The sequence below is a fragment of the Strongylocentrotus purpuratus genome, unplaced genomic scaffold (assembly GCF_000002235.5).
Source record: "Strongylocentrotus purpuratus isolate Spur 01 unplaced genomic scaffold, Spur_5.0 spur5_scaffold_14, whole genome shotgun sequence".
Classification (NCBI taxonomy): domain Eukaryota; kingdom Metazoa; phylum Echinodermata; class Echinoidea; order Camarodonta; family Strongylocentrotidae; genus Strongylocentrotus; species Strongylocentrotus purpuratus.
The window spans coordinates 16,800,353-16,814,117 of NW_022145599.1; the positions used below are offsets into that span (position 1 = coordinate 16,800,353).

General features: G+C 36.6%; 1 protein-coding gene and 1 long non-coding RNA gene across 2 annotated transcripts in view; both read right to left on the minus strand.

The window, feature by feature from the left end:
• LOC580516 (poly(A)-specific ribonuclease PARN) overlaps window positions 1–13,673 on the minus strand; it is a 55,136-nt gene extending 41,463 nt beyond the window's left edge. Inside the window, exons 1-9 of the mRNA XM_030985117.1 lie at window positions 13,499–13,673; window positions 12,195–12,340; window positions 10,716–10,783; window positions 9,742–9,829; window positions 9,089–9,149; window positions 4,271–4,454; window positions 2,575–2,637; window positions 1,543–1,581; window positions 106–151 (exon numbers count right to left, since the gene is read on the minus strand). Of these exons, the coding sequence (XP_030840977.1) occupies window positions 106–151; window positions 1,543–1,581; window positions 2,575–2,637; window positions 4,271–4,454; window positions 9,089–9,149; window positions 9,742–9,829; window positions 10,716–10,783; window positions 12,195–12,340; window positions 13,499–13,517 (714 nt within the window). The 5' untranslated portion in view covers window positions 13,518–13,673. The remainder of the gene's footprint in view (window positions 1–105; window positions 152–1,542; window positions 1,582–2,574; window positions 2,638–4,270; window positions 4,455–9,088; window positions 9,150–9,741; window positions 9,830–10,715; window positions 10,784–12,194; window positions 12,341–13,498) is intronic.
• On the minus strand, window positions 5,932–8,260 carry LOC115923509. The gene is made up of 2 exons (XR_004063924.1): window positions 7,892–8,260; window positions 5,932–7,020 (listed from the first exon to the last, which is right to left on the minus strand). It is a non-coding gene; the product is annotated as an uncharacterized LOC115923509 (long non-coding RNA).
• Window positions 13,674–13,765: the final 92 nt, after the last annotated feature.

Below are 13,765 nucleotides of genomic sequence, written 5' to 3' on the forward strand. Positions count from 1 at the left end.
TTAAAGACATTCATATCGACACTTATAACCTGGGCTATGATACTTTAAACTGTTTTTGAAATTACATCGTATACACTTGTTAAATTGTCAAATAATAGCACTCACTTTGTCTTCAGTTGTGTGTGTGTCTAAGTGAAGACCTGATGGATACCTGCATGTTCAAGAGAGATGTTTGGAGAGATAATGATCAAGGTAGATACATGTGGGGATTGAAGGGGGGGGGGGGGGAGGGATTTAAGGGAGGGGCACTGTGCCCCTCCCAACAGATTTCTAACCAAGAAAAAGCAGGGCATCCTCACTGGTAATGGTTAAAAATCAGGTTTAGGATTAAACGTAATTTGCTTTAGTGTGGTGCTGCAAGTGGTGACATATTCTCAAAAGACTTACTGTTTCTTCCTCAAAATGAGTAATTTAGGGTGATGCCCCCCCCCCGACTTTAATGCAAACCAGGGCCCTGTTGCACAAAACTTACCATTGATGGTAACTTTGCCATCAATGGTAACTACCATGGTAACCTTGATTTTGATTGGCTGTTGAGCACTGTTACCATGGTAGTTGCCATTGATGGTAAAGTTACCATCAATGGTAAGTTTTATGCAACTGGGCCCTGGGCCTCATTACTAAAAGCAGACGGATCATAGTAGTTGAAATATTTTGTTGCCCCTACTGAGGTCAAGGTGTGGCTGTGCCACTGGATACATGTAGCAATGATAGATGAAACAATTATAAATGAAATATTTCAGGGAAGATGAAGAAGATGTGAATAGAGCTTGGGATCTGGAAGTACCGGTAGATCGCATTTATAAGAGGGAAAGGAAGACCAAAGATTTCACCGGAAGATATGGTGAAAGAAAGAAAGCAGTAAGGTGGGTCTATTTGAGGAGGATGCTTGAGACAAGAAGAAGTGGAGGGAGGGAGTGTGATCATGACAAGAAAGTCAGTTACCCCTGTAAAAGGAAAATGCTGACTTTCATAAATGATGATGATGATGATGATGATATGAACTTTTTGCGGCTTAAAAGTTATGATTAAACACAATTCCAGAAGTCAAATATAACTTGAGTTGAAGTCAATCAACATTGAGTTATTGGAACTTTATGGACCATTTTACATTACTCCTACATTTTTGGGCAAATTCATCAAGCTAGTAATCTAGTTATCTAAAGGCATTAATCAGAGTTAGTAATACCATGCTGTGAAAATTATTTTTGACACTGAAAACTAAATTCCTCATATTAAAACAAACAGATATTAACCTGTTTTTCAAAACTTCTTTTCCGACAGGTTTTCTGCCAATACAATGGTGATTAAAGCTTCTTTCAGATATGATGGGGTAAATTGTGTGTTCTAAATAATGATGTTTGTGTAACACAATACAATTTATGTTTCTTACAACACAGAGGTCATTGAATACAAATAGGACTTTTGCTGCTTGCAGCTGCCTTTCATTTACACATTGCAACAACAAAAATCCCACTGCACTTTACCTCTTCATATCTGAACGAGCCTTTAGTGATTATCTTAACTTTGTAATGGTCTTACCTTGATTTAATTGTTTGGTATACTAGTTTCCTTTGGTACCTGATGGAAAAACAAAAAGGAAACATGGATAGCTTTAATTAGCTGACATGTATGTGAATAACGTTAATCTCTTCATTCTGTTCAAATGAAGAATATAATCACATTTCAATTACCAGATTTCATCATCAATTTGTCTTTAAAAGCTGGTTTTAACATAAGTGCAAATGTGAAAAACGTATTCCTATTTTGCCTGTTGAATAGTGAAATACCCATTTATTCCATAGTTTTTAGACAGTTACAAAAGAACTTTCTATACAGGGATTTGAAGTGGTTGATTATTAACACTTCAGTTGCTTTTTTGTATCTCTGCACGGTTGCTTGTTTGCCTCACATACTGATTTTACAAGTTTAACATAAGGATTGCTTTGTGCATGGCAATGGTTTTGCAAAATTACCCATTACTGGTCATATTTGGCTCCATTACGACCCGTTTAACACTGGCATAGATTAATCTTGCACTGGAAATCATAAAATAATCATAAACCTTTAGGTCAGTCACGAACCCTAGTACTTTTACAAGCCGATCGCCTGTCTGATTATCAAGATATTTATGATTGGAATTCAAAATTTCAAAAACCGTTTTCCCAATGTTTTGGAAACACCCCCCTCTCAAAAAATGAAATGGAAGCTCTTTTTACCAATCATGTGAAAGAACGTGTTTCGACTGTACTCTCTATTTGATGATACAAATTTTCCCAGGAAACCGCTTACTATAAATTGCGTAGTCCCATATACATCTTTCTGTGTACAGTTCTTGTAACTTTACCAAGACTGGGTCATATTTCTTATAATTTTGATGATTCTAGAACCTTGCAGTACACACCAATATTTATATGGTACATGTAGATGATCAACCTTTTCTGATTGATTCCACAACGTTTCTTTCACAATACAATCGCATGACCAGAACTGGTCTATACCTGTAACAGTGAGTCCCCGTAATTTACCCCCACCCCCACCCCCACAAAAGTATTGACACCCAGCATATCTTACCCTGTGCATGGTTCAAGTTTGAGTTCATCTGCAGTTCCAGCTGCAAACGCTCCAACTCTCTTGCTAAAAACACAGAATAAAAGAAACAGCCATTATGAAATGGTAGTGGCATTTGATTCATATGCATGCAGCCTGGTAGTCCCACTGCACTACTTGTAGCTACTTCCTCCCTTCTTTATAGAAAACAATGCCTAAGCGGTGCTCATTGGTCCCCCATGATCCTCTTTTTCTTATGTTAATTGAGAGCTGAGTTGATGAGATAACCATGTGTCAGTGACCACGCTGGGAGGTCTAATCCCTCTTGGCCCAACTAGTGCAGACAGGCTTTAAAGTTTCTTCAATTCTCACAAACCAGGAGAACTTTCAACCCTTTGGATTTCCATTTTTCATAGGGAGGAGTCTCTGAAATAGAATCATGAATACCTGAATGAAACTCCTTGATTATTCCCTACTGTTGGTCATACACTGTGCAATCTTTCCCCCTTATCACACAGACTTCAAATCTAAGATAATTACATGATAGTATACAAATATTGACTGCTCATGAGGATGATGGTGGGAACTATCACTCCCTCGGTGGTGTTCACACCGGCCCTTCTAACACCCCCTCGGCTTCGCCTCCGGGTTGATAGAAGGGCTGGTGTGAACACCACCGAGGGAGTGGTAGTTCCCACCATCATCCGATTACAGAGCAGTCCATATTTGTTTTATATACCTCATCCATTTTATTGATTCATGATTAGGTCTAGCTGTAGGTCTAGATCTAGCTCTAAAAAACAGTAAACGAGATCAAGAGGAATTTACTCAGCAGAATAAGAAAAATCCAAAATCAAGTCCAAGGCAAGATTATTGAATTCCTACGTGCTGCGCGTAACCATGCGATTGCGGAGGGGTTAGGAGTCCTATCCCAGGGTTTGATAGTAGCTATCAAACCCTCTGACGCAATGATCTTGATAGATCGAAATGCTCCTTGTCATGTGATATAGTTTTGACCAATCAGTGAATGACAATCTATGTATGAGGTAGCTATTAAGCTATAATGATTTATGAAACAGTAGAGGGTGTTTAATTTGTAATTATTTCACACGTTGTCATTCTTTTCTTGTGAACTGCAAAATCAAACTTTAATAACATTCTTAAAGTAACACAGCGAAATGTAGAGGCACGAAAAAGTCGCGTCCAGAATGCAAGAGGCGTAATAGTCAGGAGATGTTTGTCAATTAAATTTTTTTTTTTTGATATTTCTAAATGAAAGATGAGGTAAAACTGAAACCTAATAAGAGAATGGACATGTATTTACCAGCTCCAAATTTTAATCATGTTGTTCTACCTCTGTGTGGTAACATATGTATTCTTCAACATTTATGAATCTTGCATTCCTGGGGGGTGTTTCACAAAGACTAAGATTGACTTTAAGTTGGACTTAACTATGGCAGGCCGTTCATGCCACTAGTTCCTCTAATCATTCCTGGCATTGGTTTCCCAAGGGATATACAAATCGTCACAAACCTACAGAATTTACATGTGTTGATAGTTCATTATCTGAGAAACAAATATTATCCAAAGATCATAATTGAGAGACCAATAGTGAGAGCAACCAGTGGCATGAACAGCCTTCAATAGTTACATGTAAGTACAACTTAAATTCGATCTTAGTTTTTGTGAAACACCCCCCATGTTTTTCACTCAGACTCACCTGACATCGTCTATAAATGGCTTGTGTTCTTCAGGTATCTCGACCGGTCTCTTGGCGGTCGAGGGAGAGTTGAAGTTAGGACTGCAGTCTGAGAGCAGACTGGCGTTCCCCTCGTACTGGGCGTGTCTCTGCTGGACCATCTCCTTCACTCTCATGTTGTCTACTGCCGTCAAGTAACCAATTCCTAATAGAGGGTGTGCAAGTGAGATATCCAAGAATCAAGTTGGGAACAATTTTTTCTTTCGTAAATTTTGTTCATGAAGAGAATAGACACACAGCAATAACTACAGGGGTGATAGTGAGCACTAAAAAAAAAAAAGGTTTTTGTTTTCCCCTCAACCAAAAAAAAAATAGGGAAGAACAGAGAAAATAAGGGGGGAATTGGGAAAATCAGGATAAAATAGGGAAGAAAAAAAGAAATCGGGAAAAAATCGGGAAACTGATTTAAATCGGGTTTTATCAGGCCTGTAACTAACAGAAACAAGTGGTTATTTGACCATTTCCTTCGCTCTCATGTTGTCTACTGCCGTCAAGTAACCAATTGCTTATATAGACTGTGGGGCAAGGGCCAGTTAACCATCTGAAAAAAAAGTTTCGTAGTCCCATCTTTGGCAGAGAAAACTAACTATACCAAATGATTGTGATGAAGTTGCTGATGAGAAAACACCTTTGTTCTCCAAATTTCATACACCCGTTGATGAGATAACATGCTAATTAGTTTAATTGGATTTTAACAAGATTTCCTTGAAAAAGACTAGCGCCAACTATGGTAAATAGTCCATTTTGCTGATTCAAAGTTGCTATTTCTTGATTCTTTTTTGCAAAATGTTTATTTCAGACCTCTATGAGACTGTTCAGGTGTGATTTTTCTGCGCAATTAATTTAATCCGCTAATTAGTTTTATTGGATTTTAACAAGATTTCCTTGAAAAAGACTAGCGCCAACTATGGTAAAATAGCCATTTTGCTGATTCAAAAGGCATTCAAATTTGCTGTTTCTTGATTATTTTTTGCAAAACATTTATTTCAGACCTCTATGAGACTGTTCGGGTGTGATTTTTCTGCGCAATTAATTTATATTTATGCTGTTGGTGAACTTGAAAACACTAATTGCAATTTTCCACGTTTTTTTAATATTTCAGCACGTCATCAAGACGAGTTTTGTTAAGCCCAAGTTATGTAATTTCTTGCATCTTGTTTAAGTTACCATCTGTTTGTATATTCATGTCACTCATTTAACTCTTCCTTTTTTCCCTATTTCTCTCTCTATCTCTCTCTCTCTCTCTCTCTCATCACACACGTTTTTTGTTCTCATGTCTCCTCTTAAAAATCTCTTTTTCTTCCCCTGTTGTTTTCTCCTTACTCTTCCCCTGTTGTTTTCTCCTTACTCTTCCATTCTCTTTCATCATAATTTACCTTATTATATTCAACATGTCTTATTGAGTTTCATCAACTGTGCAAACTCCTTCCAATCAAATCATCAATATTGTTGCTTTTAGTTTATTTTCCACTTCCCCGAAAAATATATTGCTGTTCAAAACTTTGTTAATACTAATACTAGGTAGTACTAGCAACACTGCTCATGGTCTGCATAGCATCAGTTTAGAACAATACAAATTTCAAAGAGAAACCTAACAACAAATTCATACCAAAACTGCCAAATAAATTATATTCTTCTCTGTTTAATTTGATTTCATTCATTACGTAAAATGTATTACCGTACTACCATTTTGTCAATGACATTTATCTACAAGTAGATTACCGGGTACTTTTTCTAAAACCGGTACTTGCCACTGCCAGTGAAATCAGAACTATGGTACATGTATGTTGTAATTTACAAATGCAATTTAACTTGAACTGCAAAGATTGTTAACAGTTTTTACATAAATATTGATGGAATTGAAATAAATTATGAAACATTGATAAGATGTGTCTAGTCATTTGTTGTCTCTTTTTTTTTTGGTTCAAAGAAAATGTCCTAAAATATGTTGATAGAAAAATTGCCAAAAAGCTGTTACTGTTGAGGAATTCATAAATTTTACATATTTCGATTAGAACAAGTGTCCAAGGAGTGTGATGGAAAGTTTGAAACGACCCATACATTTGAACGTAATAAAGTTTTATATTTGACTATAAATCTTGGCAATGCTTCAACATGGCAAAATACATGTATGCATAATAAATAATAAATGTCCATATTATTATTATTATTATGAAACAAATGAGCATGCAATGCAAGTACAATAGTACATTACTGTAAGTGATTACTTAGTAAACATTTTTCCAGCTCTGAAATTATATCTTTACATATATTTAGTATATTCTTATATTACAGTTGCACATAATGTATATGTAAAACACCCCAGTCGACCCATACATTTGTATATGTCTATTCATGAAAGGTTGGTTATTTTGTACATAATTTACAAAGGAACCATAGGGATATAAAAATCATTTTTTTTTAATCCCCAAATTGAATAAGAAATATCAGAGAAAAAGTTTCACAATGATCTTGCCTTTGTTCATTTTAATTTTATCATATATATTTGTTGTTATCAATAGAACCAGTTAATGTTGAAAAATCTGCTGATAAACAGCAAAAAATATTGCATACATCTAGTGCTCAATATGAACGCGTAAATTTTATGCTGATGGTCTCAAATAGGTCCAACAAATCAAAGCTGGCAGATGAGCGCCGAGATTGTAGACTCCTACACAGCTTCTTAGGTTGTGAAGGGATATCAGATGGATCTGGGGGAAAAAGAATATAAAACACTAGGTCAGAAACAAAGCTCATATCAAAAATTGGCGATAGCTTCGCTGTCATTTCAAAAATTTCAGATAGCTTTGGCGTCTTTTAAAAATTCTTTAAATGTTTCAAAAACAAAAATTCATATTAGTCTACAAGTCATTTCGAAAATTGGCAATAGCTTCGCCGTCTTTTCTATTTTAAAATTAAAATTGTTGATACTGATAGCTTGACAGCCGCCATGTCTATCTTCATGTTAGAAAAAGTGCCCCTTGTCTAAATATGCTTTCTATTTTGACCCCTATTGAGTGTGCAACTATAATGGCTTCATGCACTGATTACAAAAAAATGTAAACAACACACCACATCCCAGCACTAAATAAACCAGTTTAAAATAATGCTGTTTTGACCAGGACAATAAGTTAAACTAACTAGGAAGGCATGTCTAAAGTTAAGTAAAGCCTGGCTCAATGCGTCCAACTTGTCCGACATTTTTTTTGTTTTCCATTAGGCCTATTATTATAATTTACAGCTAAGGAGGGTCTACATGTACGTACATGATTACATCAATGACATAACAAACAAAATTGATGTCAACTCACAGAGGCATTGTAAACGATTCAATCAACTGACAGACTTCATCATTCAAGCTCCATCATGCATGCATAAAGGGCCTAAATCTAGGCCTAGCCCATAGGCCTAGGCCTAGAGCCTAGAGCCTAGAGCCTAGAGCCTAGAGGGTCTAGACTCTATTCTCTAATTGTTTTTTTTTTTAATGAGGCTAGAGCTAGATCAAAGTAAAGGCAGGGCCTTAATTTTTGCTGGGTTATCATGGTTATCATGGTTATTGCAAACAAAGAAATTGAAACTCACCTTCAAATTCAGTCTTGTTAGAATCTCGAGGTATTTTACGGAGAAAAGTGCAAAATTGAGACGGATTTCCTTGCCAATGTCGCCGGTATTGAACCGTATACATACAGCGACATGCAGTACCAGTGCAGCGCAAATTACAACATTGTCATTTGCAATGCACCACTGGTACTGTCGCTGTATACAACAACCGTGAAGGCACGTATACGGGCGACATTGGCAAGGAAATCCGTCGCAATTTTGCTCTTTTCTCCGTCCATATTTTTCAAAATCTCAGCAGAAGCAAAAGCTTTGGACCATTTTGTGTCTGTAAATTCTTTCAAAACGACATCATTCACAGTTGGGAAGTGAATAAAACACCTCTTTATCTCCGTATCGGTGACGAAACTTCATCGGTGTCATAATTATGGTTGTTAGATGTTTTTATGTAGCGAACGAGGACAATGACGTAGGGAAAATCCCGCCTCGTGATTGGTTGAATTGGACACACCTCCGATTTCCCGGGATATTACCCACGATTATTAGGAGGCAACATAATTATTATCTTTAATTAGTTTTCACGAAAAACCGTAAAGAAAATGAGGAGAACAAACGGTAAATATGTTTGTAATAATTTTCTTTATATTTTCATACTGGTTTGGTCGACTGCCACTGATGGGACTACGAAACAACACAATACAGTGACTTGCCCTACAGTCTAATAGAGGGTGTGCGATCGACATATATTCAAGAATTGAATTGCCAACAAATTTTTCTTCATGATTATGAAGGGAATAGACACATAGCGATAACTAACAGAAATGAGTGGTTATTTGAGTAAGTTACCGACAAGCAAAATTTAATGGTTCATGAACCATTATAAATCCAAACGTTATCTAAATATTCATACACGTAACTACAGTCAAACCTGTCTATAGCAACCACCCAAGGGAAACACAAAGAGTGGCCTTTGTAGACAGGTGGTCTTTGCAGATAGGTTCCTTTAGTACATGATTCAATGAGAAACCATTTTCAAAGGAAGCAACAAATGTGGCCTTTGTAGACAGGTGGTCACTAAAGCAGGTTTGACTGTACTTATTTAAACTTAAGTTACAATCAAACAAATAAACATCTTTTTCTAAGAGGTCAAAGGTCACCTTTCTTCAGCTACACATTAGAATAAAACAAAAATATAAAGTGAGAGAAAGACAAAACACCAACCTTTATAGAACACTTTGTTGAAATCAAAGCCGTGTGACACCAGAAAATCTATACTGGAACTCTGGAAAGATGGAGAAAAAAAATGACTTAAACTTTAAGGTCGTAAAACCAACTCGAAATCCAAACTGCAGCAAAATATGTCACTAAAGATGATTGTAGATAATCATCAAACTGAATCTCTAGGATTCAATAGATATGAAACCAACAATGGTCAAAATCTGATGTTTCAGATCCACTTTAACTATGCATTACCTTTTTCAAATCTTTATTTGTCACTCTCCACAGATAAGGGGGGTGTTTCACGAAGATCCAAAGTCAAACTTAACTCTAAGTTGGACTTAAAAATTACGGAGAGCCATTTGTAGCATTAAAATAAAATATATTTAAAAGCAAAAATTCAAGTATTTTAAGACTTTTTATAAATTCCACATCAAGAACATGAAATCTCCTTGATAATAGAAAATATGAATAATTTGAATCAACATTTTATGCTTTAAAAAAAAACTATCACAAAATATTTTCATAGATTCTAATGGCCTTCCATAGTTGTTAAGTCCGACTTAGAGATAAGTTCAAATTAGAATCTTTGTGAAACACCCCCCAGGGGAAATACAAATAGGAAAGCATATTTTCAGAATATTTTTTTTGAATACCTGACATAGGAATCTCTGGTCTGGAGCCGCACGCGTGGACGGTCTTGGAAAGACGTAGAAGTTGAAAGGATAGGCCACATAACCATACCTGACAAGCAAAAGACAAATATATACATGATAATTCCTTCAATAAAAAAATAAAATATTTTGTAGTTTTATTAATCTATTTTTTATCCCATGTTTATAGAACAAGTACTAGCTTATTTAAAAGCTTTGATCTATATTCAAAACAAGCACAAAAATAATAGTTTTATTTATCATTTTTTGTCCCATGTTTATAGAACAAGTACTAGCTTTAAAAGCTTTGGTCTATAAGTGTAAGTATTTTAAAAATGATTGATGATTTCATTATGTTTCTCAAAGATTAAGCTAAAATATATGCAAGTATCTTACTTTCATTTTGAATTACTTCACTTTGTTGTATTGCAAATTTGTCACTTAAGCTTTTCATATCTATATATTTGGACGTACAGGGATCATGATATCTCATATAATCAGGTATGCCAACATTAAGATCTATTTTGACTTCTTGTAATGACAGAACATTTCTTTTTAAAGGCTTTTGTAAGTCTAATTTTGTTAAAATGCATTTTTTTTAAAAACATAACTGAAGATTTGCTTTCATTTGTGGAAATACTATCTTCAAAAACCTTTTTATACTTTATATAGCGCTCAAAAATATCCTCCTTGTGCCACATTGTATTTATCATGGGATAGATAGACCAAAGGCTTCAAGATTACTGAACTTTTTCCAGAATAAGATTAATCTTTATCGGTGTAAATAGGGTTGTCACAAGACTAATCAAGACCGGAAATTGATAATTTCACGAAGACATTGTGTCGCACGAAATAATCCTTTTAATGTTTGTTACCTATCGTTTTGTGCACAAATGCATGTGTGGCAACTGAGCAACAACGCAGGGAGTGAGAAAGGTGAAAAAAGCAAGCATAGTGTTAAATGAAAGTGGTCTCACCCTTTCTTCTGTTTCTCATACTTGAATATGCAGACACCAAGCTGAATCAACAGAAAGTCACAACAGTTCTGGAACATACAATGGATCAGAAGAAATCAAGAAATTACAGCTTTATAGCTCTTTAGAGCTTCTATGCTACCTTCTATCTCTCAGAACTCCCATCCCCCTTCTCTCCGTCTCCCCTCCCTTTCCCTCCCCTCTCGTTCCCTTCCCCCCTCTTTCTCTCTCTTTCTGTCTCTTTCTCTGTCTCTATTTCTCTTCTCCCCTCTCTCTCCCCACCCCTATCGTCTGTCTGTCTCTCTCTCTCTCTCTCTCTCTCTCTCTCTCTCAACTTCCGAAACTAACCCATAGGCCAACATATGCATATTATAAAAGGGAGCTTTGAATCTAATTGCAAACGTGAATACAATTCAGTCCTGTTGCGTTTAGGTTGACGTGATAAGCATGAAACCACTTATACAAAACCATGGATTTGGTCTTGATGAAGGAAAGGAGTCACCATCCTTCACACGATAATTATGAAAAAAACTTGGTGACAACCTTATACAAGGTCAACAGACAAAATTTTGGACAAATTGTATGTTCCTCACACTGTAACCTTCAATGTAAAACCTCTTATACCAGGTAATCCTTATACCGAAAACGTGCTGGTTCACCTGTAGACTACTGAATTTTCTCATTCCCATAAACACAGGGACCCCCTATTCCCCCCCCCCCCCCCAACAATGGGTAAAGTTAGAAAGGGAAAGTTCTTATACTTAAACCACTGGATTAGGAATTCACTTTCTCATAACTCTTTGAGATGTTGGACCGAGTAACTCTTATACCAAAAACATGCTGGTTAACCATAGACTTCTGAACTTTCTCATCCCCATAGACTTAACACACGGACCCCCCTAATCGCGTAGACAATGGTTTAAAGGGCTAGTTGAGTTTTGTTGCAGAGGGCGCTACACAATTTTTTTTTTGTGAGATAATGAAAAAACTAGTGTCAAATTTGAAAGCAGTATAATTTAAGTGACAAAACCATCTTTGTTTTGATTCATATCGGTTCAGAGACGGCTGAAATACCCATAAATATAACATTTCTTATATTTGTGGTGCCCCACAAATTTTCGGTAATTTTGAAACCGGCCATTGATAAACGGGATAGCACCTTATACGTTTTATTCCAGCCAATGCCAATATTGGCTTTTTGTTGGCTTTTCCTGTTGATTATTATTATTTTTTTTTAACGTGGAACTGAATTGGTATGATCATATTCAATGTAAATTCACACATTTTGGGTCTAAAATTACCTTCATAGCACTTTTAGGTTCTAAAAGGGCACTAGAAATGTCATAAATAAGATTAATAGCTATAACCATGCACTTTGAAGGCATTTGCGGTCTTAAACAAGAACTCAACTATCCCTTTAAGTTAGAAAAGGAAAGTTCTTATACTTAAACCACTGGATTATAGGACTTCACTTTCTGGTACCTCTTTGAGATGTTGGTACCTCTCTGCTGGAGTATCAAAGACGCCGGGACTCGACCCGCTGTGGAGTCCTGTGAACTCCCCATCGATGGCTACGAATGAGCAGTGATCTAATGCCGAGCTCATCAACTTCAATGCCTCATTGAAATCTAGAATACGAAGAAGAGAAAACAATATTTTAATGAGTTATCTATCAGACATTACACGGAACTATGTGCCGATCTAGTGCCGAGCTCATCAACTTCAATGCCTCATTGAAATCTAAAAAACAAAGAAAAGACAATATTTTAATGAGTTATCTTTCAGACATTACCAGGTTAAATGTGCTACAGTGCATGTCCCATTTTCAGGCCAAAAAAATGAAAAGGTTAAATTCCAATGGGATTTGAAAGATAATAGTAATATACTGTAGATCTTCCTTCAAAACGCAAGGGCTAGAAAATGGCTTTTCATTGGAAAAATAACGATCGTTAGATATGGGTATCCCATACAACTTGGTTCAACTCTCCCCCCTTTTTTTTGCTTGTCAGCTGATAAGGTGACCATTATCCTGTCAAAAACATGTCAGAAGTCCCCCTATTCCCTCCCCTCGTCAATGCCTATGAGCACCTTTCAGGCTGTTGCCTGTTGCGTACAGAGGATTTTTTCAAGGGGGGGGGGGTAGGATTGGCTTTTGGGGGTCATCCATTACCACTTTTTTCTTCTTTTTTTTTATTTAAAAAAAAAAAGGGGGGGGGGTTTCCTCCAAAATACCGTATACACAATTAAAAAGTTAAAGGGGGGAGGGGGTTTAACCGTACGCGCCTGGTTGCCATCATGGCATTTCCTCTTCTCGCCCTGAACAACTTCTAGTCGACTTGTCGAGTTACAGGAAACTTGTCATCTTGTCCTCAAGAAGTTGACTATCCGATTTGCATTAATTTGTCATCTTGAGTTGTCTTCTGCCTTTTCTGGTCCTGATCTAAACTGCTAAAGACAGTTGACTTGCGGAGTTTTAACGACAACATCTCATCTACCAGTAGGCAGTACCATACTCAACTCATTGGCCCACAGTCACACTAACACTCACAGACTAGATTCGGGTTTGAATTACTCCCGCAATTTTCCCACACTCACAGCCCAGACTCGACCCGGAGACATGGCCATGGCAGACACAGTCACGACTCGCATTATCACAGTCACATCTCACAGAGTGACAGACACTCGAGCTCCTCAGTAATCACCGACTCCGAATTTGAGTTAGTCCATTAACATACTGTGTACTTTACAGATGATGTGTAAGCGAAATAAATTAATAATCTACTCACTATCAATGGTCACTTCCATCTTAACTCAAACCGAGTGAAAAGTCGTTGAATATTGATCACAGCGTCCAACAAATGATTCTTCGTTCGCGTTTTTAACTTTGGCGGCCTTGCGCAACAATATGAACTGAATTTAGCGATCAACCGGTCAATAGCATTAAAATGTGATCCTAGTTAGTCTGCGGAAACAGGCTCTTTTATTGAAAAATATTGCTGCTATTTTCATTCAAGGGGACATTTCAGCATATTATAGTACATTGCAGAAAAATA